General features: G+C 27.0%; 4 protein-coding genes across 8 annotated transcripts; 2 read left to right on the forward strand and 2 right to left on the reverse strand.

The window, feature by feature from the left end:
* Positions 1-507: 507 nt before the first annotated feature.
* Positions 508-1,714, forward strand: LOC132938337 (small ribosomal subunit protein eS28). 2 transcript variants are annotated; one of them, XM_061005115.1, is made up of 3 exons: positions 508-664; positions 728-936; positions 1,607-1,714. In XM_061005115.1, exon 2 carries the CDS (start codon positions 738-740, stop codon positions 933-935), a length of 198 nt encoding a protein of 65 aa, XP_060861098.1. In that variant the 5' UTR covers positions 508-664; positions 728-737; the 3' UTR covers position 936; positions 1,607-1,714. The 2 variants fall into 2 exon arrangements, with proteins under 2 accessions (XP_060861098.1, XP_060861099.1); XM_061005116.1 differs by having other exon boundaries at positions 512-660.
* A 1,149-nt stretch (positions 1,715-2,863) lies between these two features.
* Positions 2,864-5,545, reverse strand: LOC132938333 (translation initiation factor eIF-2B subunit beta). 3 transcript variants are annotated; one of them, XM_061005109.1, is made up of 9 exons: positions 5,336-5,545; positions 5,120-5,191; positions 4,936-5,022; positions 4,547-4,676; positions 4,308-4,456; positions 3,571-3,727; positions 3,313-3,507; positions 3,054-3,247; positions 2,864-2,980 (listed from the first exon to the last, which is right to left on the reverse strand). In XM_061005109.1, the coding sequence occupies exons 2-9, from the start codon at positions 5,185-5,187 to the stop codon at positions 2,893-2,895; spliced, it is 1,068 nt and encodes a 355-aa protein (XP_060861092.1). In that variant the 5' UTR covers positions 5,188-5,191; positions 5,336-5,545; the 3' UTR covers positions 2,864-2,892. The 3 variants fall into 3 exon arrangements, with proteins under 3 accessions (XP_060861092.1, XP_060861094.1, XP_060861093.1); XM_061005111.1 differs by having other exon boundaries at positions 5,264-5,545; XM_061005110.1 differs by having other exon boundaries at positions 5,254-5,545.
* A 2,087-nt stretch (positions 5,546-7,632) lies between these two features.
* Positions 7,633-8,709, reverse strand: LOC132938336 (large ribosomal subunit protein mL51). 2 transcript variants are annotated; one of them, XM_061005113.1, is made up of 2 exons: positions 8,561-8,709; positions 7,633-8,360 (listed from the first exon to the last, which is right to left on the reverse strand). In XM_061005113.1, exon 2 carries the CDS (start codon positions 8,351-8,353, stop codon positions 7,865-7,867), a length of 489 nt encoding a protein of 162 aa, XP_060861096.1. In that variant the 5' UTR covers positions 8,354-8,360; positions 8,561-8,709; the 3' UTR covers positions 7,633-7,864. The 2 variants fall into 2 exon arrangements, with proteins under 2 accessions (XP_060861096.1, XP_060861097.1); XM_061005114.1 differs by having other exon boundaries at positions 8,517-8,639.
* Positions 8,710-10,549: 1,840 nt separating this feature from the next.
* On the forward strand, positions 10,550-21,834 carry LOC132939749 (jouberin-like). The gene is made up of 14 exons (XM_061007096.1): positions 10,550-10,826; positions 11,524-11,612; positions 13,438-13,508; positions 13,602-13,827; positions 13,997-14,094; positions 14,181-14,391; positions 14,460-14,727; positions 14,823-15,017; positions 15,078-15,285; positions 16,783-16,895; positions 16,955-17,187; positions 20,205-20,364; positions 20,431-20,687; positions 20,750-21,834. The coding sequence occupies exons 1-14, from the start codon at positions 10,740-10,742 to the stop codon at positions 20,955-20,957; spliced, it is 2,424 nt and encodes an 807-aa protein (XP_060863079.1). The 5' UTR covers positions 10,550-10,739; the 3' UTR covers positions 20,958-21,834.
* The last annotated feature ends 171 nt before the right edge of the window (positions 21,835-22,005 follow it).

A 22,005-nucleotide genomic window follows, 5' to 3' on the forward strand; every position in this document is an offset into this window, starting at 1 on the left:
CTCGTGTTATTCAACGAATACAATAATACTAATAATAGTATAATACATATTATTATTTTGATTGAAAAACTAGGCCTAAAAAAACTAAATTAAATATTCATCACGAAAAAAAAATAGGTATCCCAGCAAAATATCGTGGTACGCACGTCTGTGACGTAGACGCAACTACGTCTCACAAATGTGTGAGCGGCGGAGTGATTGTGGAATCTTCATTAACGGTAGCGGACCAATGAAAAACGGATAAATGCCTACGTCACAGTTCGTCGCACGCTAGGCGGAGGGTGGATGCGCGATTTGTTTAAAACCGGTATATCGCCGACATACCTATTTAATTTATCACGATATTCATTTTGTATTCTGTGATAAAATTTTTAGTAACCAGTAGTTACCTACATTCATTTCCCCATATCAAAGCAGTAGTATTTCTGAAACGGCTACACTGAACGATGCATGTTCTGTGGTTACACCAATTTGGTACATCTTATACCCTAACCATGGTTCTTACAATAATAATCAAGTCACTTTCGTTTCCATCGTTCCGTGCGATTTCGTTCTTTTGAGGTTATCATTCTATCTGCCTGTATTTTCATTTTTGAATTTGATTTTTGGCTTTTGCTGAAATAGTTCAAATTACAAATATTTCTGTTTTATTTGTCAACTGTCAGTAAGTAATTTTTCTTTACATAATTTGTACTTTTTATTTGATGTGTTTATTTGTTTGGTACAGGACTTAAAAAATGGATAAACCAGTTGTATTATCAAGAGTTTTGAAGGTTTTGGGCCGTACAGGGTCGCAAGGTCAATGTACGCAAGTTAAAGTTGAGTTCATTGGCGAACAAAATCGTCAAATCATCAGAAACGTAAAAGGACCCGTCCGTGAAGGCGATATACTTACACTCCTCGAATCCGAAAGAGAAGCAAGAAGACTTCGATGATGTAAGCGTTACTATTAATTTAATTATTTTTGTTATGATCCAATCAAATATGAGAGAAATGCATTCAACAATCCACAGCTTATACATGGATTGAGCAATCAGTAATATAGTAGTAGAAATAATAGTGCTCATACACAGATTTGTATTTAAAATAAACTTGCCACAATCACAATTGGGGAGTTTGTAATGCGTAGTGTTATTCATTATATTTTAAATAATAACTATTATATCATTTTTAATTCTACGGTCATAATATATTAATATGAGTCGGATGTGCTATAAACAATACATTTTGCAGTTCATATAACCATCTAGCTAAAGTAATAATTTGTGTTTTACCTATTCTATTGTTTTTTAAAATCAAGATACCTATAGTAAAATATTATTTTTAAACGATTGCTTTTTCAAAGGATATAGTAAAATACATCTATACTTCTTGATATACAGATTATATTTAACGATTAATTATTTTTTAAATCGTATTATAATTTCCAAATTTTAAATTTTACACTACTAATAACCCCAGAACTGTGGTTTTTGGTAAACACCATGTATTAAAATAAAAAAAGGTACATTAGGTATTATACCCTCCTTTACACCGCTACCTATAATCTTTAAATTACTAAAGCATTATTTTATAATTTTTAATTGTTAATTGGTTTTTTTTTCAGGATTTTAATGCAAGTATCTATAAATTTATCTTGTATATGAATAACAATAACAACAAAATGTAATTAAATTTATATTAGTACAATAAAAATATATACATGCATTAAAAATTATGTTATATTTATATTATCAAAAACCTATTATAATATTAGTATTTTTATTTTAATACACTCAAATTATTATACTAACTAGTAAGTATATTCTACAATCTTTCATAATTCTTTGTTCAGAAAATAAAATAAGGTGACCAGTTTTAGTTTGTACTGGACATCGTCTACCGGTGACTGTCGCCCAGCATGCTGATGGCAGTTTGTACAATCGTACTGTTGTTTTCTGAAAGCATCGGCTCTCTACTTAAAGAAGACGTCACACCCACTGTTTTGTTGCTGTCTTACACGCCAAAACGTGTTATGCAGCTGAATAGAACTCACTCGATTTTGGTTCTAGAGTAAAAATACCAATTATAAAATTGAATTGTGCCAATATTTCTGAGGTGAAGTCTGGGTTTTTTCCATTATACCCAATATAACGTTTAGAAATAGCAAAAATTTCAATATTTTTATAATACCTTTAACTTTTCAAAATTAAATTTTTTTTAAATAATGCAACGACATGCCCTTAGAAATATTGTCACAATTCAATTTTATAATAGGTATTTTTGCTCTAGAACCAAAATTCAGTAAACGCGTTTTGTCTATGTCATACTAGTGTCCGACTGAGACAATACATGCATGTGTGACAGCCTCACAAGGAAAGGTAGGAAAAATTAGGCCTTGCCGTTGCTGTATAAGTCAGTCAAGATGTGTAGAGAGTAGGTAATCTCTTACTGAACAGTGTGGCTTCAAATTACAAAATTACCTACCTGATCTTTAGTTTAAAATGTATTACAATTCTTAGTGATGATAACTCTTTAGGCGTACCACCCAGACAAACCTTGCAATTTAATATTAACTGTTTAAAAACTTTAAATCAGACCCAAGCAAAACTTTAAAAAGATATTTTGTAAAGTTTTGAAAAACTAATTTGTTTATTTATCATTCTATTTTAAATTCAGTATGAATGCTGATTTCATTGGTTTGGCTTTGATTGAAAATTGAAAAGTTCATATTATTAGAAAATATTAAATATATTATTACATTTCTATGAAATTAGTAGAAGCCAGCTTAAGGGTTAAATAATTTGTATGATACAATATTACACTTAAAAGTTACTTTTCTATGAAAATACACCAAATTAATTGTAAAAATGAATACACAACATAATAACATGGGTATCATTAAGAAATATTTTATTTGTTGTGAACAGATAAATCGTAATCAAGCGGATGATATATTTCAGATAACAATCGGTACACATATGAAGGAGAATGACCACCACTAAAAATAAGAAAACAAAAAATTAAAAATGTAATTGATAATATTAAAAGCAATCATGTTGTTTAATATTTACTTATTTGAAATAAATAGAGTGACATTTTCAGGAGGGACATAATCATATGTAGGATTGTAAACATCAACTTTTGATACAACTGAATCTGAATAATTCAGAACACCAGCTGGCGAAACAAATTCATTAAATGCATCCTGGTTGTATGAACATAAGTAACGTGAACTCAGTTTATACATTGGTGCTAAGACTATCACCTAAATAACAAATTCACCAAATTTAGTAAAAAAAAAAAAAAAACTAAAAAAAAAAATACTATTACCGGAACAGAGTAATGAGCTGCAGCTAAAGCGACTGCATGACATCCATTGAATGTTCTAAGACCTCCGTTGGCCATAACAGAATCAACCCCAATAATTACTTTATTCACTCTAGACATTATGCCAAACATTGTAGAGTCTGGAATTAGTGTTGATTGAATTTTATGTTTTGAGAGATTTAGTGCTAATTGTCTACCCTAGTAACATTCAAAGTCAAATAAAACATTCATGATATTTAATTGAATTGAATTTTAATTCACATGATTTAAGGGGGAACATTCTGTTATGAATACTTCAAAAGTTCGATCTTTAGCAGCTTCTTTTAAAAACATTTCAACTTCAGATGATTGTCCAACAGTGAGAATAATTTCATTTGAATGAATATGTTCTAATGCTTGCTTAGAAATATCTTCATTACTTAAAAATAACAAAATTAAGATGTATACTCAACATAAACATTAACAAAAAAACCTAAGTTAAATACATTTTTTTCCACGGCTGTTATATAGTATTTGGTCCCTTTCGTTTGCAACGTAAAACTCTCTTTACTTTTTTTGTACAAATTCATCTCCACTTCCACACTTATTATATTGATAATTTTCATTGTTTGACAAAACATTTTTATTAATTAAACAAATGGTGGTTGATTCATCACAACTTATGATTTTAAAAAAATATTTTGCCATTATTAGTATGTGACTGAGTGAGTGCCAAAATAATATGTAGAATAAATTGTAGTATCGCGCAATAAGTGACATACTGAGCATCTGAGTCTATACTTTTACGAAATGTCGAAGCTTTGATATTGAAAGTGATCAAATTATAAGGTCATACAGAGTGTTAACCAAAGAAAAGAGAATAAACTGTATCTATCAAAGATCATAAGCCAGTGTAAAAACCGGCTGGCTGCCAGGTAGACCCTAAAGCAGACGACAATGGCCGGTAGAATGTATTTGCCAGTAGACCGTATACTATATGACAACTTTTTCCTAGATACCTGGATTCTATCTCTATTTGAAATTCATCTAAATGTTCAAAAATTGATAACTTAAGTTCCGGGACAATGCTATTATAATCATCAACATCATCTTCAGATGTAACTATTTTGTGTAATGAGTCTTGTACATCAATTTCTTCTTCAGAGCTCTGTAATTTTTTCAATATGACAAATACTTTTAATTTATTAGTTACAAAATTATTTTTGCTTAAAATGTATAATATAAAATTTGAAATTACTTTTCTAGCAGCAGTGTATTCTTCTCGTACAATGTTTAATATACGTCTAATAATATTGCCAACAATAAATTGTAATGGTAATGCTGATGTGATTCGGAATCCATATTCTCTTAATTGATTTAGTAATTCTCTAATAAGAATTAAAAAAAAATTTAACACCTTATATTAACAAATACAAATGTGTAGGAATAATGCTAAACAAGTTTGTGTTTATATTTTATTTATTCATACAAAAAGTATATAAGAAAATGATACACCTTATTTTATAGTAAATTGCATAATTGTTATATATTATATTCTTAGTTGGATTGAATAATTTAGATTACTGATAATACATGTAAGAATAAATTAAGAAAAAAAAAACTGAGATTATTATGAATATTGCTTACATAGTTGTTGACCAGTGGATTGTATCAATAAAGTGTCTAAAAAGCTGAACAGTTTTTTCCGCAATTACATGGTTACTTTCCCATTTCCTAAAATATATTTAATAAATATTAAAATTTGAACATTCAATTAACCTGATTCTGATTTGACTAATTTTTTTAAAAGAAAATAGGTAATAAAACTTACTTTCTTTTAAGGTTTGAAATGTAATTGTCTAACAACATTTCATGAGTTTTTCCATCTACGTCAACCATTTTTCTAAATAGACAAAAGATAAATTAAAATGATTTCAAATCAATTAGATCTGAAATGTATCACACTTTAACGAACTTCTACTATTTCTGCTTTAAACTAAATAATAAATATTAACAAATAATATTTATAATATTTGCAAAATATTACATAGCTCAATGGGCTGCCGAGTGCTGATTGGCGTTGCTCACAAACCCCAAAAGTTGAACAAAAGTGATGCTGTGATAGTGCTATTATCATCAACTAAACCAATGAAAAAATAATATTATAATAGTGTGATATTTTGTACTTGTACAGTTGTACTATAATATTTTATTCCCGACAACTTTACTGCTACTGCTTACACCAATGAAAAATGATTAATGATTGATCGATAAATTGTAGTATACACGACTACACCCGGGGATCTTAAACAAATTGTTGCACGGATATATACAAATACATTATTTATATATATCTGTGAATTGTTGCTAAAAAATTAAAATCTCCGACTACACCACGGAAGATATACTATTTAATCACCGATTAATTAATTATTAATTATTCTATATTAGAACCATTATATTATTGTATAAAAATCTGTGTATTTAATAATATACTATATTTTATTTTTTGATTCGTGGTCTACAGTCTACACTCTATATACCACCATTTACGACGCCGTGTTAAATATGAAGCGGAAAAATTTTATGTAGAGGGGAGGCGAGTTTGACCGATTTTCGTCCGCCGCCGCACCGCTCTTATTTGAAATGAGTACTTATAATAATTAATATTTAATTTTAATAGGTATTATAATACTATAATAGCTTTAATATAGGTTATATATATTCTATAATAGTGTTCTGAATTTCTGAGATATGAAAGTTGAGATATAGACATCCGAAATGTATAGTTAATAGTTATCATAGTCCATAGAACATCAGGTGATATTGTATCAAATACAGAGGTTAAAATCTTAACGTCCTAAACCTATAACATTGATTATTAATAATTATATATGGTTAATAAACAATTTATGAAATATACTCATGTCAGGAAATTCCAAAAAACAAAATTTTGAAAAAAGTTATTACGTTCTAAAATAATTTACTCAAAAAAATATTGATATTATAAAAAATTATAAAAAAATAAACCACTGGACTTATTAGATAAATGCTTTTACCATCAAAATTGTTTTTATAATCAGATTTACAAATTGGTTATATTTTAATTATTTTTGTTTTCAGTATTAAAATATGTAGTGCAAGTGACTGCTAAATACTAATTATATACATATATAAAAAAAAATTAAAAAATTGATTAGAACAAAAGTTATTTCATCTGGTGGGTCTTCCTGTTGCACTCTGTGTAATTTGTACTTATGTTAATATTAAAACATTTATAGAAAATTATTAAAAATCAGTTACAAGCATGCCAGATTGCATCAAAAATTGATTGATTTTAAATGGAGTAATGGCTCTACTAAGGTTCATCTGAATGTGATGTATGTTTGGTCATTTACTTACAATGTATCACAAAATTCATAATTTAATTTTCAATGAAATTAAATATTTATTTGTATGATGTGTTATTTTTGATTATCTAATGATAGCGCAAAGAAATTAAAATTAATACTTCATAAATGAAATTAAAGTATCTGACAAAAGTAAGATCATAGATTTATACAACAACTAGATAGCCGTCTTTATACTACAGTTGTGACTAATGTTGAAATCGGCCGCCATTCATAAAGCAGGCAATGTTTACATTTATTTATATACATATATATTTATTTATACATTTATACTGTGATAATATTATTTTGTAAACATTGCCTGTTTTGTAAATGGCGACTAACTTCGATGACAAGGAGAACTATAGATTGTTGTATATATCTATGAGTAAAATAGTAAAAACATAATATAATAATGTAACAATTTAAATTAAGTGTTATTTGGATTATTGTATCAATTGAACAGTGTTGCTAATTAAATATAATATTCATTATTTTCAATTTAGTTATTAAATCTAATAAAATGTTCAATTTCTATCTTTTAAGCTCTAGAGGATAGTAATCTTAAATACTTATATGGCTATATTTAGATGCACATTATATAGTTAAACATAATGAATTCAGTACTGCCTATTAACAGTAAAACTCATATTACCTACATTATAATTTATATTATATAAGCCATTACCACTTTTAACGACATAATATAATATATTTGAGTTTTTTTTTTAAATTCAGCCATAACCTATTGGCTATTACAGACAATTTTGTCTATAATAATTATATTCATTAAAATAAAAATTTATTTTATGTTATATACAATATTTTGGAATGAATTATTACAATATTCATATCTAAGTGAATGTTGTAAATAAACCAGAATATTATTTGTATACATACAAATATAAAATACTGTATATTAAATACATTTATAACATTAATACCAAAACAAAAATAATTTTTAAATATATATATTTACATCAACCTAATATTGTAATTTTTTGAAAAATTTGAATTGAATTTTTTCAAATTTTTGACAGAAGATGGCGTAATAATAATTAATAGTATCTACAACTTTAAATGATTTCATAAATGCTCGGTGTCCATTATTTAAGTTTTTCTCTGTTTATACAAAATACAAATCATTTTAAATACTATTTTTTTATATTGCTTAACATATTAAGTTATTATTTTTCCATTCCAGTTCTAGTTTTTCTATTCAAGAAAGTATACAAATATTTGATTCTCTTTTGCATTTGGCTCCACTTAGTTGGTCTGGCCAATGGATATACACCATGTTGTAACATTTTTCTCTTTCTTAATAATATTTGAAATTCATTGCCTTTTACTCCTCTCAACCAAGATGGTACATTGTATAGTACTCGGACAGGATGCACAGAATCATCTCCTAAAATATCAATGTAATCATTTTGTCCAAAAAGAGCTCTGCGTTCATTCCAAACATCTTTAGGTCTGTATATGGGCATTGGTAATTTATTTTTTTCATCGGCTGATCGTGGCAATAATCCTGACTGGAGAATTTTATCATCATTATAACCATATCGTCTAATTAATGGTCGAGCGCCTTGTTGATCTTTCCAATACCGATAACGAACTGGTTGTATGTTGATTTTTGAATACGAAAATTTCAGGGTGTTTACTAAAGACTGCATCATTATTTATCTGAAATCAAAACATTTATAAACTAAATAAATCATATTCCTGACCGTAGTAATAATATAATTGTCATCAAAGTTTTAATGTAGATATTAATTATTTAAATGCATCACAAATAATTAAATATATTAAATTATATCCTAGAAAAATATAAACTTTTACATTGTAAATTGCTGTTGTATTGAAGGAAATAAATACTTATATACCTTATAATATCTTGATGATTTCAAAAACATAAATATTTAAGAAAATTAGAAAACACGTTCTACACAATGTACCCTAGTCTATTTATTAAAAAAATGGAAAATGTGATAAATAATAATCTGATACGTGATAACCGTACTGATAATAATGTTTGGTGATAACTCAGAATTCTGTGGTCATAATATACAATCACGATGTAATCTTCTCTACATCGTGTATACAATATACTAACTTATGTACTAAATAGTTGAATAGTTGTATTGTTGTATACTTGTATACTACTATACTATAGTAATGGTTTATGGGTGATCAAGGTGGATTTATATATATATATCAATCCACCTTGGTAGACAGTAATTTGAGTAATTAGTTTATGAATATGAGTTATGATCAAAGGTACCTACCGGACGTGGGCAAGGTACCTAGTGATAGATCCATCCTAGGTCCAATCCATAAAATTAAAAGAATTATTTTATAGGTCTACTATGGTGCAATCTCACTCAGGTTAAAAGAGTGATAGGTACTTATTACATCGTGCATAATATTGCATACCTACCGTTTAAAATTGTAGATTAAAAATAAGTTTAATTAGGTACTTAAACTCACCAAAGTCCTCAAAACGGATTGTTTTGAGTATTTCTTTGGCCAAATATAGTCAAATCCTGGAGTTTATTTCAAATTCAAATTAGTATTAGTTTAGGGGGAAGTAATGCTAACATAGTTCACCTTGTAAAAGGACGTTTCGTCTCCGTCTATTATTAAGATAGGACATTTGGCCCCCGTGAGTTAAGTGATGTTATTTACCTACCCATTAGGACGTTTGGCCCCCTGTATTTGAAATCAGTACATTTAAATGGATTTTTAGATTCTGAATGGAACTATGAATGTATTGATTTTACAATGATGTGTGTTTTTTTTTAAAATTTTTTTTTGTGTCTGTCATCACGGTTTGGGGCAGTTAAACTGCTTCGATTTTCTTCAACAGTATCATGTTTGATCGGAAACTGAATCTAGTTGGTGCATTCGGGAAGTCAAATTTTAAAATTCCCAAAAGTTTTCAAAAGCGCCGGGAAAAACAACATAAAAATTAAGGAAAAACGGGAATTTTTACGCAAAATCAGTTTTCCACAAAATCGATTTTGGTTTTTGGTGTAACTCTAAAAGAAATGAACGTATGTACATGAAATTTTCACTGGTTGTTTATATTTTCATTTTCTATACACGATAACATTTTCAAAATATTTTGATTTGTTTTGAACTGTTTAGGAACATTTTTAGTTTCCAATTTTATTAGTTCACCTATCAGTTGCTGCACCACACATAAAAAAAATTTGATTCTTATTACTTTTAAGTTATAACTTAAAACTTCTTTACCATAAAATATAAATTATTATAAATATTGTGTAAATCTAATACATCCAACCATTGAGTTTATAATATACTATATAATATAATATTATAAAATCAATAATCCAACTAATAATTATACTATAATACATAACGTTAATATAATTAATTAGTAGCTTGTACTTAGGTACTACTGTTACTACTTACTAGTTACTATGTGTCTACAGTGGTGTAGCCAGGGGGAGTTTTGGGTGTATAACCCCCCCATTGACATTTCCCCCCTAATAAATGTATTATTTATATTATTTGTATTATTTACTTATATACTAAAACTGTAAAAACTTAGTTTAATTTATAGCTGGATTAGTTTATATATAGCTATATTAATTATATAGATTACCTATAGACTACAAAAAGAATATTATTTATTAAAAACACTATTTACAAAAACTAGAATCTAAGAATGGAATTACATACTCTTTAATAATGAAATAAGTATTTATTTTAGAAATAATTTAATAAAGGTAGACTAAAAACATGGTTAAAAAAGGTTTGTTATTCAAATTTACTTCCATAAAAATGTAAACAATCAGTTGTTTCTATGGTGATATCCACTATGACTACAGTTTACACAATACACAACAAAAACAATAAACCAACCATTATTGAATGCAATAATTTGGTTAGAATGTAGAAGATAGTTATTGTTGTTATTTTGATAGTAATATTAAAATAGTAAAAAAAAGAATTAACGTTAAAAATAAATGTTAAAAAGTATAGCGTTTTACAAATTAAATATCTTTCTTCAATAAAATTAATTTAGTATAATAAGTAATGGATAAAGATCCAATGATTGAACTTTCTGAATTTCATAATAATTTATATAGCCCTATATCAGATTCTAGAGAAAATTTAATAGAGGTAAGTTTAAATGTATTATAATTGTTTTTGTTTTTTAAGAAAATAAGATAATTATTAATTAAGATAGGTACCTATGAACTACAATGTTATTGTGAATTTGTCATAACGTGTAAGTATATCAAGGAAACCCTTTTTTAATTTTGATGTTGAAATTCAATAAATATTGGTTCATAATATATTGAATAATAGAGTGTAGTAATTAATAATATACCTTGTATTTTAGATTTTGTTTTTGATACATTTTTCTATTGAATAGGTTAATTAATTTTTTTTTATAAATAATATTTATAATATGTTTATTTACACTAAATACAATAAGATAAAATACATTGATTGAAGTGGTTTACGTACCTTGATACTTAAAATATTTATTTTTTTTAAGATTTATTGATTTATTTAGGAAAGATAGGTTTAATTATTAAGAAGGTCTCTATGGATCATTTACGCTTAAGCCAACAAATATAGTTTTTATTATAAAATCAGAAAGTAATAATGTAGAAGCAAAAGTTATAAAATTCCTGTAAACTGTTGATTGTCTTTAAATTTTAATAAGAAGCAATAGGTTATCTCTTAAGTTATTAGACAAGTTACAAATATGTAATATTGTAATTGTCAGAAATTAGAATAACAGACAATGTTTAATTTTGAGTAAATACAATTTTTTAAGTCTTAAAAACTAAAATTATTTAATTTTCAGAAACCACCAGAAATTAAACCAAGAAAGAAGAAATTATTAAGTATAAATGATATTCAGTCTACAGGATCTAGTTCCAGCAGTAGTGAGAGGTACTTATTTATTTTCAATAAGCACTCTTTTTAATAAACCACAAAAATCTTACAATCATTTTTAATGTAAATAAATAAAATTATAACTCATTGGCCATTACAATTTAGATTTATATATCTATGAATTAACTTGATGTAATGACTAACAGTATAATCAGTTTTAGCCATTGATTTATGTCTTGAGTACAGTCAGGGGACGAGTGGCCCCATGAATTAAATATTGACTTTATTATGTTATGAGTCTAAATTAGTATGATAAGGGGATAATAGTAGATCGTTTTATATCCTTCAATATCTAATAATAATAGATTGAGAAATTCAATGACTATCGATAATCTAGAATCATTTATATTAATGTCTATAGAAAAATTAATTTTGATAGAACTAGATAATGATATAATAATAAATGAACTGGGTACCTACTAAAAGAAATATTTTAAGTAAATTGTTATTATATTTATTTTAATTATTATTATTTGTTAAACGTTTATGTAGTACACTGTTTCTTAAGGATAAGTCTTACTGGTGTTAATTTATATTGAATAAAAGGACATGCTTAAAATTGTATTTGTTATTTGTTTGAAACATTAAACACCAATAAATTGGTAGATTGTTCAAAGCTAAATTAAAGTAAATTAATAGTTATAAGTTAAGAAGTTCTAAAAAATAAATGAAATAACATACCTATTTTACTAAAAAAAAAATAGAAACATGTGACAGACTTAAGTAGTATATTGGTATAATATCATACTAGTGTAAGTACATTGAAACCAAAAATAATATTAGAAAACAGATGTCATGATGATTAGTGTCCCCATAAGTTGATTGGACAACAACAATTTTAAGACACTTTCCAAACAAAAATTTAAATGGGCATAGCTGTTTTCGACCGAAAAGGGAAGGGTACGTTTCCCTTTTCGGCCGATTCACTTTTCGACCAAATTTAAAAAAGGTCCATTCCCTTTTCGACCAAAATTGTACCCTTCTCTTTTCGGTCGATTCACTTTTCGACCAAAACAAAAAGTTTTGTAATATGATATGTAAAATAAATAAAATAATTGGTATATAATTTTTGTAAAATTGTGGCAATTATAATTTTAAAAATTATTTAAAGTATAAGTTACATAAAATGTTGTAAAATAAAATATTGTAAAATAAAATATAAAAAAATTTAAATATAAGAATACCTATTACCTATATATTATTAACATTAGTTTTGTGTTAATATGTCACACTGTGCATAATATTTTATAAAAAGAATAACATAATAATATACAATTTTTGTCAATAATTATTAAGTCTAATAGTAATGTGTATAATATAATATTAAGAAAGATAGTGACTCTCTACAATACGTATAACGATCAGTCTTGCAGGTACATACTGCATATTATACTGATATAACTATATATTATGGTAGTAACAATCACAGTCGACGATCACCGATCGTATATAATAAATCGTAATAATCGTAATAAAAAAAAAAAATGTTAATATATGGGTATTCTATTTTACAAAAATTATATATCAATTATTTATTCTACATATCATATTACAAAGCTTTTTGTTTTGATCGAAAAGTGAATCGTCCGAAAAGGGAAGGTTTTTGGTTGAAAACGGTCTCGCCCATTTAAATTACTTCGATGTAAGTAATTAGTAAAGGTTATATTGAAAAGGAGTCTGAAAATATTGGTTTTCCCAGTGAGAATTTTAGAGTCACTCCGCCCCTGAGTACAGTTATAGTATTTTATATCATATGTCACATATTGAAGTTTACAATGTTTGTTATTTAATTTAAAAGATGAATTGGGTAATTTGTATACAGGAATGGATCAGAATTGTCATCAATTAGCCATGATTCATCACCATTGTCACAAAGTTGGAAAAAAATTAAAAGTAATTTCTGTAATACTATTATTATAAATTATTTAAGAGTAAAATAACATTTGTCTGAATTAATTTAGTTATCGTACAATTTTGAAATAACAGATAACACTGATGTACGTATGCCAATACCTGTCCCTCGTCCGCGTTCAAAATCTAGTAAAAAGTCTGCAAGTACTAATGGATCTAGTGAAAGAAGTATATCTGCTATTAGTCCAATATCAAACAAGAGTAGTTTACAAAACAGTCGATCAGTAACGCCAGAAAGTGTATCCATTGAATTAAGTGATAGTGACATCACAGATAATTCAAGCAGAATAGTGCCATTAAAGTATAGTACACAATAAATCAATAAATATACAGCTTTAAAACTTAAATTCACACATAAAAAGTAGAAAATATTTATTGATAGAATGCATTGATTGTAAAAAATACTACATATGCGGTTTTGCATAGTTTAAAGTTTCTAATAGTATAATTTCTAATATATATTTTATTAGAGTTAAAATGAAAGAAAACAGAGAAACAAATGAAATGGAGCTGTCAGCTGTATTAAATAATGTTGCTAGTTTAAACATGTTTAATGAAGAAACAAGAAGTATTATTTTTTGGAGTTATTTTACAACAATCCTTCTATGAATTTTAAAATAATTATTATTAATAATTTTTAAAATAAATATTTAGATGAAAATGAAAACATTAAACTAGAAATTTATATTCATAAAACAGATGCATTAAAAGTTGATACAAGAATAAAACATCCAAGTGTAATAATTTCTATTATCGATACAACTACGTGGGAATATCTAAGAATAAGCGATGCAAATATAACAAATCAAGAAAAAACTTATATTAATCCAATTTTAACAAAAGAATTCGATTTCAAATTTCATAAGTAGGTAATATTTATTTTTAATATTTTAATTTAAATGCACTAAAAATAAACTTAAAATGTATGTCTAGAACAATAGTACCAATCTGGGATGAAAAACTGGTTTATACTGAAGATTTTAAACATATCATAACAGAAAATACAGTAATATTATTTGAGATTGTAGATTTTACTGGAAGTATTCGACCTCTAGTAACAATGAATGATTGGCATAGAATAGCTTGGGCGTTTATAAGACCAATTGGATCAAATGGAATTACAAATACAGGAAAACAAATAAGATTACAATTATATAAACCTGGGCCAAAGCCGAAGTCTTTTCACAAAAGTCATCCAACGGTATGTATTACCAGATATGCCAGATATTGTATAATTTGGAAGTAAACTTGTGAAATATAACTTAAAAAAGAAAAAGTCTGTATTTGGATATTTAGGCAATGCATTGGTTTATAAAAGGAATATTAAAAAAATATCCAAGCACGCTTTATATTAGTTTGAATAAAGTAAAATACTCTGAGGCAACTGAAGTGGTATCAGAACACAATCAACAAGAATTAAAATCTATTAACTCTAGTTCACCAAATGAAATTAATTCTAATTCAATCAATTCAAGTCAAGAAACGTTTCAAGTATAAATTAATTTAAATGTTAATCGAAAAATAAATGAATAGTATTAATTGTGTTTATAGGAATACGACATTAAGTGGAAACGTTTTCCTGGTCAAAAATGTAAAATACCAAATTCTGAAATTGTGAAACTTCAACCAAACTTAGAAGGATGTATGTATTTAAAATTTAGTTATGATGGTTTAAGGCTAGCAGTTGCTACAGGAAAAAATATAAATATCTATTCAGTACCCGGATATAAATTGTTTAAACAGTTAATTGGTCATCAAGGTAAGTTATAATGTTACATATATAATATCACCTTATATGGATATCTCAACTTAATATAATATAACTTTATATAAGATAGGTTAGGTACCTACCTACTTGTCAACTCAAAATGTATAATTTAAAATCGTATTATTATGAGTTGTATTTACTTCAGTGAACTTATTACAAACCTGTAGACGCAGCATTATTTCCACGTAAAAATACCTAAGTTTTTTTAACCATACATAATATAATTATTGGTATAGATTGTAAGTAGGTATATATAAAAATAATAATGTATCTCAGTTGTGGTAGTAATACCGGATTTAATGACCTAAAATTAAATATCCGATTAAGTTACTATGGTAGGTATAATATTATGCTGTATGACGTGTTTCCTTAAATTGGTTTTAGATTCATCAAACTATATAACGATGTTATTTTAGATTCTGAGCGAAGCGATGAATGTATTGATTTTACAATGATGGGTGTTTTTTTTTATTTTTTTTTATTTTTTTATTTTTTTTATTTTTGTGTCTGTCATCACCTTTTAGGACAGTAAAAGTGCTTGGATTTTCTTCAATAGTAACTTTTCTGAGGAAAGTGAATCTAGTTGGTACTTTGGGGGTCAAAAGTAAAAATTTAAAAGTAGTCGTGAAAAACAAAAGAAAATTAAGGAAAAACGGGATTTTTTACGCAAAATCTGTTTTTGAGAAAATAGATTTTGGTTTTTGGTGTAACTCTAAAACAAATGACCGTAGAGACATGAAATTTTGACTGAATGTTTATATTAGCATTTTCTATACACCATAAAATTTACAAAATATTTTGCCTCTTTTTGAGCTGTTTACGGACATTGTCAGTTTTCAATTTTTTAGTTTTTTTTTCTATAAATATCAATAAAATATTATCTGTTGAGTAAAAAAGCTTGAAAGTTTAATAGAAGGCTCCTAGGTTATTGTTTCAAAGGCAGATGAAAAAAATTAAAAATCCTTAGTCTCAGTTTTTATTTATAAGCATTTAAAGTTCAAATTTTGACAAAATACAGAAAAATCACGAAAATTAGCAAACTATTTTGAGTTGAGAATTCATAATTTTTTTTATTTTAAATCTAAGATTTGAAAATGTAATATAAGATTACTCATAAGTTTGTCTACCTTTATCAAAAAAAAAATGTCTACAAGAAACTTAAATTAAATTTTTATGAGCGTCTGAAATTTATATTTTTACAACATTTGATATTCAGTCGATTTCTCATGTAACAATTTTCTTATTTTATTGTAATTAAAAAAACGAATGACTGTAGATACTTGAAAATTTCACTGAATGTTTATATTAGCATTTTCTATACACGATAAAATTTTGAAAATATTTTGACTCTTTTTGAGCTGTTTACGGGCCTTGAATTTCTTAAGAAACTACTTTATTACCGGGTTTACGACAAAAGTATCAGTGTATCACATTGTATAATATAATCTATTACGATTTCGATAATTTTTTATGTTTTGACATTCACAGGTTTGGTATATACTTTAAGGTGGAGCAATGATAATAATAATTTATTAACAACTTCTTCTGATTATACTGCGTGTGTTTGGACACTGAAGAATAACAATCAAACAAACTTCCAAGTATGAACAATTAAATACATATAAAACAAAGTATGTACTTGAAAAATGATTATTTTTAGATCCTTCCACATCCGTCGTATGTATATTGTGCTGAATATAATAACACAGTTATAATAACTGGATGTTATGATAGTATATTGCGATTATGGACTTCCACATTTAATAAATGGACATTGTGCCAAGAAATGGAATACCACAAAGGTTTCATATCAAGTATTGCTCAATTGGAAACTATAGTACTTTCGTCCGATAGCCATGGGATTATTATCGAATGGGCGCTCGAAAATTGTAGGTAAGTCATATACACTTATATAAACATTTAAATCGGTATTAAATATTATTAAAATACGTAAATGGCTGGCAAAATGATGAACATTATATTACGTATAGGGTGGTCTGGAGGGTGGTAAGTACTAATCCAGTGCCGCAATTACAATTTTGAGGCCCCGGTTCAACAATATTTTAGAGGCCCTTTTAGTTTTTACTGAAGCATTGGCGGAAATAGGAGGGGGAGCTTATAGCCACCAAATATACCATAAGCCCCCCTCAAGAAAAAAAAATATATAAAGTTATTTTGGTTGTGTTGTAACCAAGCCCTTTTCTCACATTGATGTATAAAATGTTAGCCCCCCCTGAAATTTCTTATATGTACTTAAGACATAAACAGTGGCAGACAGGATACAGACATTTTGAGAGTTCATGTATCCAACATGAGTGTCCTACTCAATTGTCATTTTTCTTTGGTAATTGCAACTTGTATAATAAAAAAATGTCAAACTGCACTTGACTATAATATTCAAATAATATATCACTATAAATAATATTATATCTTAAATATTTGACTAAAAAATAGTAAATATTAATGAAAAAAATAAATTCACTCATCACAGGTACATTTATTACATTTATAAATGGTCTACATCTTTTTACCATAGGAATTCAATATTTAAATCGACCAGTAAATTCCATGACAGATAAAGTTGGTAAAATTGAAGACAGGTACAAATGAATGAATCCTTAAACTTTAAAGTACATTCAAAGAGGAAAAACCTCTGTACAATTAGAAAAAGGTGGACAAGTGGGTCCTATAATGGATGGTGTTAAATTTGAATTTAATAATATAATACCATTGTACAAGAAAAACAATTCTGAGCGAAGACACTCAGTCAGCATATAATATTACCACGTATTATCCCGTTTTTCCTTTTTTTTGAGCCAATGAAGGACCTACCTATAAACTTAATATTTATATACACGAAAATACAAAATTAAAAATGGTTTAATTCTTATATTTGATTTTGACAAAGTGTCTTCACTGGAAGGCTTCTTAAATCTGTCCTGTCCTCAAGCCACTTTTATTCACTTATCTATTTTACTTATTTTTCATTTTATGTAACAGATTGTTAGTAAAAAAATTAAAAATTAAAAAAAATATTTGATTTTACAATTGTTTATATAATATTATGCATGGTAATGGTAAAATCCGAGGCCCCCCATACATAGGTACATACATTTCGAGGCGCATCAGGCGGTGCCTTGCACCACCTGCAGCACCAGTGGTAGTTGCGGCACTGTTCTAATCCCCCGGTGAAATGATTTTTTTGACAATGTGTAGATAAATTTGACATTTGTAGATTCTGAGCGAAGCAATAAACGTAATAGTTTATAACAATAATGTGTTTTAGATTCTGAGCGAAGCGATGAATGTATTTATTTTACAATGATGTGTGTTTTTTTTTATTTTTTTTTGTGTCTGTCATCACCTTTTAGGACAGTAAAAGTGCTTGGATTTTCTTCAACAGTAACTTTTCTGATAGGAAAGCGAGATTGGTACTTTGGGGGGCCAAAAGTAAACATTTCTCAGTAGTTTTCAAACGCGACGTGAAAAACAAAAGAAAAATTAAGGAAAAACGGGAATTTTTACGCAAAATCTGTTTTCGAGAAAATCGATTTTGGTTTTTGGTGCAACTCTAAAACAAATGACCGTAAAACATGAAAATTTCACCGAATGTTTATATTAGCATTTTCTATACACGATAAAATTTTAAAAATAATTTGACTCTTTTTGAACTGTTTACGGACATGTCAGTTATAAATTTTTTTAGTTTTTTTTTCTATAAATATCAATAAAATTTTATTTGTTGGGTAAAAAAGCGTGAAAATTTAATATAATAAGGCCCCTGATATATCGTTCTAATAGCAGTTGAAAAATATTAAAAATACATAGGCACAATTTTTTTTTATAATCTTTTTTAAGTTCAAATTTTGACAACATTTATAAAATGTTCAACTTTTATAACTAAGGATTGAAAATTTAAAACAAGGCTCCACGTAAATAGGTTATATATAAATTACTTTATTCACAATAATATCATCAAATATACTTGGTAATATCATAGGCTGACGACCATTTTCACTCAGAATCGTTTTTCTTATACAATGATATTATATCATTGAATTCAAATTTAACACCATCCATTAGAGTGACCCACTTGTAACCTACTGTACAGCAGAGCGACATCCACTTACCCATTTTTTTTTTTTTTTTATCTGTCAGTCAATGGCCTTTTGATAATTTTCTGATAGGAAAGTGAATCTAGTTGATACAATGGGAAGGGGGGTCAAAAGTGAAAAATTCTTAGTAGTTTCAAAATCGCCAGAAAAAAATAAAAAAAAAATTAAGAAAACCAGAATTTTTACGTAAAACCAGTTTCTGACAAAATTTATCGTATTTGGGGTAACTCAAAAATGAATAACGGCAAATACTTTAAATTTTCATCAAATATTTATATACAAATTTATATACATGATAATTTTTTTTAAATATTTGAAACCTTTATTTAAGCTTATTTGATATAAGCCGCACATATAAGTTTTTTTAGCCATGATTTTTCTATTTATTAATGTTTTTTTTTTCAATTATCGTCGATAAATAATTTTTAGCACATTCAAGTTTTTTTTCTATAAATTTCGATAAAATGTTTGAAACTACGTATTAATATATTTTATATTACACACATTTTCAAGTGCAAAGTTTTCAGCAAAAATTAATTCAACTTAACTGTATTACACTATTATACCATATAAAATAAATTACTTGAATAGCAACAATATCATAAAATAAACTGAGTAATATAGAGCATAGTCTGACAAAATGTCTATGCTCAGAATCGTTTTTCGTACCTATATACAATAATTCAAATTTAACTTCACATCCATTACAATGAACCACACGCAGGGCCTCCAATATATACATGCCCAATAACCTTTAACATTTAAAATATATGATGCATATATACGTAATTTTAGACTAGAACTAAAAAGAATTATATCAGTACCTGAAATACGACAAGTTATAATAAGTAATATAATTTTACATCCAGCCGGTAAACGACTTCTAATTCAAACCAGAGATAGTATTTTACGTATGATGGATTTACATACGACGGCAATCATACAGTGGTTTAGGGTAAGTATTTACATATAACAAGATTCGCATTTGTCATGATAAATACAAATGTTATCTTTGATATAGGGCGGTGTAAACAACAAAGTACAAACAGGATGTGTATTGAGCCCGTGTGGTAATCTTGTGTTTGGCTGTGGCGAAGACGGACTGGTTAATGTTTGGGAAGCGTATACTGCTAAACAATTGGCATTTTATACGAATCGTCAAGATTTATCAGCTGCCACTAGTGGCGCAGTAGATTACCATCCACACGATCATATGATAGTATTTGGGGTGTATACTCAAAATAAAAATTCGCCCATTTATGTTGCTCAATATAAAAAGTAAGTTGTCGGCTGTTTTTTACATTATCATAAGAAATTCTAAATTTTGGACCATATTACAGAGAAAATGAAACAGACATTGGTTTGAGGTTTTTGATTCCAATAGAACATAAACAAAAAGCTTTCGGGCATATTAATCACCAGACAGCAGAATATGGATATTTAAATACATTAAAATCAAAAGAACATGATAGTCAACGCATGATGCCACTAGTCAATATCATTAAGAGAATGGACAGTGTTTTAAATTCATTTAAGATAAAAGAATAACAAACAATGTATCCATGAAATATGGCCATGCACCATTTCCGCCAACATTTAAAATGGCTGTTTTCGTTATCACCCTTTCCCACCAATTTAAAAAAGGTTTGATTCCTGTTTTCGCCAATATACCTGCTAAACCTGCTTGGGTAAAATTAATATACTTATATTCCATATACACTACGTATAATGCATTTACACTGTAAAATATTATGTTGAACGTTGCATTAAAAAAGAAAAACGTGATTATTTTTTTAAGTTACTTATATTTTTAAATTTTAAATCATGAAGAGTGGACTTGAAATAACTGTACATGGTTTATATAACAACGTTTAATATTCAAAAATTAAATAAATAATAATATTCAAATAAAAAAAGTCACAATATATAATATTTTATTTCTGTTTGTTCAGCATATAGTTTTTATTCAGAATAATAATAATGTCATATATTATAAAAAATTATATGTAAGAACTGTGTTTGATTTTATACAGCCTGTGTTAAATTTAATTAGGTAAAAGAAAAAACAAATTTTCTTTGATTTTTATTTGTATTACAATATTTTGATAATTTACGAGTAGCAAGCAAATTGACGGAAACGGAAATCAAACATTTTTTAATATTAGTGGAAACAGGGGATTGCGGAAACAAGCATTTGAATTTTGACGGAAACGAGTAATTGCCTGAATTACTGCAGTAGCCAGTAATACCAAATTAATAAAAATATAATGGCCAAAACATTTATTCTTATAGCATGTATACAATATTTTTGATGTTGTTTTTTTATTGAAATGTTTAATATTAACAGAAAATTGTTTGCAAATCCAGTGTTTTAATAATTAATACCTACCTATCAACTTTGAACTTGATAAAAAAAACCCTGTGAAATAACAGTATTGCGTTTAATGTATATTTTAATACATTTTATATTCTAAGCGAAGAGATGAATATATATAATATTATATATTTCCGTATTGGTTATTAACAGCTAGAGTAAAGGATTTTGTATCTCTAACACTGAGAAAACACTTAAAATAATTGACTATACGTACTCATT

This window comes from Metopolophium dirhodum, chromosome 2 (genome assembly GCF_019925205.1).
Source record: "Metopolophium dirhodum isolate CAU chromosome 2, ASM1992520v1, whole genome shotgun sequence".
NCBI classification, from domain to species: Eukaryota; Metazoa; Arthropoda; class Insecta; order Hemiptera; family Aphididae; genus Metopolophium; species Metopolophium dirhodum.